The sequence below is a fragment of the Cupressus sempervirens genome, chromosome 3, assembly GCF_028749045.1.
Source record: "Cupressus sempervirens isolate cs-2001-9-10 chromosome 3, ASM2874904v1, whole genome shotgun sequence".
NCBI classification, from domain to species: Eukaryota; Viridiplantae; Streptophyta; class Pinopsida; order Cupressales; family Cupressaceae; genus Cupressus; species Cupressus sempervirens.
In genome coordinates this window covers 870,590,179-870,595,773 of record NC_143120.1, presented here as the reverse complement: position 1 = coordinate 870,595,773, position 5,595 = coordinate 870,590,179, and the positions used below count along the sequence as shown (strand labels likewise).

At 32.9% G+C, this 5,595-nt stretch overlaps 1 protein-coding gene across 1 annotated transcript; it reads right to left on the bottom strand.

Moving 5' to 3' along the window:
• Positions 1-538: 538 nt before the first annotated feature.
• LOC149569557 (benzyl alcohol O-benzoyltransferase-like) lies at positions 539-2,534 on the bottom strand. The gene is made up of 2 exons (XM_089817763.1): positions 1,921-2,534; positions 539-1,509 (listed from the first exon to the last, which is right to left on the bottom strand). The coding sequence occupies exons 1-2, from the start codon at positions 2,470-2,472 to the stop codon at positions 646-648; spliced, it is 1,416 nt and encodes a 471-aa protein (XP_089673889.1). The 5' UTR covers positions 2,473-2,534; the 3' UTR covers positions 539-645.
• Positions 2,535-5,595: the final 3,061 nt, after the last annotated feature.

The following is a 5,595-nucleotide window of genomic DNA, read 5'->3' as shown; positions in this document are numbered from 1 at the left end:
TACTTTTAAAAATTTATTTTGAATAAGTGGTCTAATGATATATATATATATATATATATATATATAGTTCATATTTTAAGACTTTATTTTAGAATTAGTGAAAATTCTTAAAATTTGAAATGATTTCAATTTATTATTAAAATATAATTAAAGTTATGAATAAAATGTTATATTATAGAGAAAGTTGAGTAGATCATCATATTATGGTTTTAAATGGGAAGGGAGAAATTATTTATGCTAAATGTAGAAGTTTTAGATTTTCTCTGTATAGAACAATTGTTCAAACATAATTGCAATATAAATTTTATTCTTATATATGGATTTTAATTTGAATGTCAATATATCTGCTTCAAGTAAATTTTGAATGTCAATATATTTTGTAGCTTCTACAAGTAAATTTTGACTTAGAATTTTTTTTTGCTTCTATTGGCTTATCATTATATGTATTGGCTTATCATTGTATGTACAAAAACATGAAACTAGTATATATTATTCAATGATGAACCATAGAGCTTGATACAAAACTTTCTATCATCCATAGTAGTATTTAAATGCATAAGTAGAGCTACTCTTATAATAAGGATTGAACCATGACATTTAGTTTGTAGATTTTCAAGGGGAGGATTGTTCAAAAGGGGGAGCTTCTTATCCTAGATTATGTTTTATTTCAAGCTGAAACTTTTGCATGGCTTCAGTGGGCAAACACATAGGTACCAGTATTCCCTCAGTTCCATCACTATTTCGATGAGGAATAAAAAAGGTAATGATGCCTGGCACAAAATCCACCCCACCTTTGGCAGGTCCGCCATACATCGCCTTACCCCAACCAAAGTCCACATCTCCAAACCCAAGCTTGGTCACATCAGAAATTACAAAACTCCCCACCACAGTAGCATGTGGTCGACCTTTAAGCTCCATCAAGTCTATCATTGAAAGCATGTATTCATTGTTAACAACTTTCTTGGCCTTGTTAATTAACTCCACTGCATAGGACAAGGGCTTATTTGACAGCTGTCCGGCTGTGGTCTTGGCACAAGCAAAGTTGATTAAGTTGCCATAATAGCCTCGTGGAATTGGGGATTCAAATCTAGAGTGAGCGTATAATGGGAATAGGAAACGTATCTCCTGATCTACTGCCATGTTGAGGGCCCTAGTTCTTAGACGCCACAAGCACCCTGATAACAACTCAAAGGTTGAGGTTTTCATGGACACTTGTCTTTTCAATGATGTAATTTCTTTGGGCCCAAAGTAGAAGGAAGCATGGATCATGTCATTTACAGACACAATCTGCCCAGGGACTTGATCATATTCATAATGAGGGAAGTTGATCGAGAGTCTTGAGCGGGGTTTTAGGATTTCCCTTTCCCATACAGGAGGGACCGATAGATTGCTTGCTCCCATGGCCATTTCACCCAAAGCTGTCATGAACTGGACTAGTCCTTTCCCATCTACCATGCAATGGTTCAACAACAAGGCAAATATAAAACCTTTGCATTTCAAACGTGTCACCTGCAAATTCATCACAAGTATTAAAAAAATATGAGAAATTTGAATCTCTACTTACTATCCATATCTCTTTACAACTTAACATCTTATCTACAACAAGATGCTAACACTGTAAAGTCGTTACATTTCAAACATGTAAAATACAAATTCATCACAAGTAATATAAAACCGTTAGAGAAATTGAATCTCCAATTACTATCCATATCTTTTAACAATTAATAAACAAAAAGTACTATAACGATTTCCCCTGAATTCACAGGTCCATTCCCCATTGCACCAAAACACAGTACGACAATCTGACATAAATCCAAGATGATGATGGATCATAAAGTGTGATGTGAAACATTGATTCAAAAAATTTCACACAATTGAAAGGAGGAACAATATACATGAATAAACCCAACATTTCCAAACCTGAATGAGAAGAAGGGGAGAGTTGATGACAGTCTGAGGGCTGAGAATGTCATGCAGCAGGTCATCAAAACAAGGAATGGGAGGTTGAATATCTCCAAACTCAGCAAGAGAAACATCTGCATCTGCTTCAACAAACAGAACCCCTTCCCCTGTGCATTCCACCACCAACTTCCCGCCAGGTGCCTCTCTCAGCCTCCCTGCAAAAGGGTAGTAATGCACCAGAACTTTTGCCAGAGCTTCTCTGATAACTTTAGCAGGATCTTGATGCTCCTTCAAATAATTATGCTCATAAAACTGAACAACAGGTAGATGAAATCTGAGCGTTGCTTGATCATCAATGTTAGAAAGATACAGGAATTCTCTGGGAGTAGGCAAAGAAGGAGCCACAAGAACAGCTTCCTGCCTTCTCACATTGAATTTGAGATCAGGCACTGACAGAGAGCTTATGAATCGGGGATATAAAACTTCAGAAAAAGAACTTTTAGAATCAGGTCTTATAAAACTGCAAAAACAGAGCTTATAAAACTTAAAACTAGATCTAACGCAGAACATATCTAACTGAAGAAACAGAGCCGAACCTGTGAACTCTGATAAAAAAGCAGAGGAGGATTGAGAAGTGTAGAGAGATTTGTCTAAGCAGGTCTATTTATAAGGAAATGTGGTGTGAGCTTGTCTGCTATCGACTTCTTCCCCTCATTAGTATCTTAATTCCCACCTAATTTATTGGCAGCAAATTTCAAGGCTTCTAAAGCAAATTAAAAAATCGCTAAGTCAAGGTCCATTGGATAAAATAGGCTAAAAACAACATTGCTTTCCTTCCAGAAACAATAACTTTTTCCCGAGTGTGGGGATTTTGAGACCATATAATTTTTTCAAATCAGGAATAATTGCTGAGTTTTGGTACTTCTGCGTCAAGAATCAAGATTATTTGAATAATCATGGCATTTCTGAAAATTAGTTGTGGTATACAAATTCTAGTTTTTGGCAGTATACAAATTATCGTTCTGTTTTTTTTGGGTTGTTGGTTGGGGGTTGGAATATCTATTACGTCATAATTAGTTCTCACATTCAAAATTAAATCTCCAATACATATTTAATATGAAACTCTAAATTACGCTGATGCTTGTATGAGTAAAATATTTGCAAGTAATTATTCATACATATTTCTACTTGCTGCCGTCTATCACACAGGAAATTAGAGTTTTTCGTCATGCATAGATTTATATTGCCACCAATGATGCTTTGATTATTATCGCAGCTTTAGGAACTCTCAATCTATTAACACATATCGCTGCTTATTATCATTGACATCTATCTATATATTGCTGAAGGTCGATATCTTACCTACCCCTTCTCATTGGCGGTGGCGCTATACTTCCGTGCGGGCCTGTGTATGCAGAGAATGCCTGTGACGTGGATAGGTTTTATTAAGGTTGCACGGTCTCGCTTTAAAAACTGGCAGCAGCAGTGATAAGACCCGTGTATTTGTAAAGTTTAGTTAAATCGATATTAACTATTAATAAATTTATAATAGGTTTTGGATAGCTATTAACTTAGCTTCTTTAAGGGATTTAATTGTTAGACATTAACAATAAGGGTGGAATAGTAATGTGGGTTAGTGTTCTAATAATAATGTTTCTTATTAAGATCCATAATATTACCTCTCTTTCTATATATATTGTTGTTTATTATTTAAGGCCCGTTCTTAATGATTGTAATTTGATTTTGATGTATTCATTTTTTAACTCATTAATATATTTGGTAATATACATTAATGTTGTTTAGTGAGAGTTGGTATTATTCAATATCAATTAGAATATATTAATAAACATATTAAAGTTAAGGTATTATAAAAGTTAGTATCATATTGACAAATGTTAAATATGAATTACAAATTTTATAATAATTTGTCAATTGATATTAAATCGGGAAAAAAAGGATATTAATATTCAGTCTGGTAGCGTAGATTTGTAACGAGAATTTTAAACTTGTTATTATTATAGTATTAATGGAAACATTGTTGAAAAAGAGTAACGAATGTGGTCATTATAAAGACATTATTAAATATTAGCTAGATATTATTATTGAATTATGAATATAATATTTGTGTATTGGATTGTAGTTGACTTTTTACGTACAAACTATTGTTAGATATTAGTCAACTGATATTAATTGGAACGTTGCCATGGATATGTAATTATAAATTAAATTAATTAGAGTTAATTAGATTTAATTAATAATTATGTTATGTAATAGAGATTTAATTGATATAATTCTTTTAACGAGATTGTTAAAAGATTGATATCGAAGTTGATAAGTCTTATTCTAATGACTTGAATAATGACCTTAGATATTTTAATAGTGAGACTTAGTAATATTTAATTGAGAACTATTAGAATGTTAATAGGTCATGGATGGTGTACCTATGTTAATTGATTGATTAAATTGATCATTTTAATAAAATTATAATCTTTTTATTCGAAGACTAGTAATTGACTCTCTTATAATTTAAAGGAATAATGATCCTTGATTTATGTTAAAAGTTGAAGTAACATTAAGAAGAGTCATTCAATTTGTAACATGGATCTTAGCAAAATAAAGAGAATGATTTTATTGAGTGTCAAATGATTTAATATTTATCCTTCAACTATTCTTAGAATATTATTTTAATGATGGAAAGAATAATGCTATCGGGGAACAAATGGGATGACGTGTAGGTCAAATGATTAAACTAAGACACTTGAAGTATACTGGAAACAGAAACAGAAACTCTACACTTAATACAACTATGTGATTTTAGTAAACCAAAACATGTGTCTGCATTGTGTATTCTCTATGCTTCTTGTTTTGGGTTTTTGGGTTGACTAGTGTTGACTAGTCTTAGTGTTGACTAGTCTTAGTCTTCATGTGTGAAGCTGAGATGTATGTGTATAAGACACTTGAGCTAATCATTTTTGAGTCATCGATCAATTTTCCTTGAATTATTTTCTATTCGCCATGATGAGACTGAAATGTTGATTTATTTTTTGATGATGTCATATTGTGACATGTTTTGGCTCAACCATTTTGGAGTCTTTGATCAGTATGATTTTGAGATATTCTTGGTTGCTTGTTGAGAACCAATGGATATTGTGATTTATTTTGAGATATATTTTGGTTATTGAGAACCAATGGATACTTATGATTATCAGTGATGCCTTCAATTGCCAATAGAGAACTGTTGTGGTCATAATTTTCTATGGATGCTTTTCAGATGCTCATAGAGATTTGATGATTCTTATCATGGAGATTTGATGATTCTTATTGTGGATATTTGATGATTTTACCATAGATATTTGATGATTCTTTTTATGGATTATCTTTTGGATTTTCTTTACAGTCGCTTGTACAGGACTGTGGTGATTTATGATTCCATGAGCTTAGGGTAGGTTATCTACTTGTAGTGTCGAGAAGTGGCTTGCAATGGGGGTCGGGGCCCTAAGTGGCTGCCAGGGTAACTCATTGTAAGTTTGGTTAATAAGTGATAACATTTACACACTAAATGGGGATTAAATGAACCTAAAAAGATAATTGTTTTGATGTTCTCGCCCATGCCTCGAGTGCTTGTACAGACTAGGATGGGAGTAGAGAGAATACATGGTTGTGACCTTGCATTCCATAGTATGCCTCGTCAGT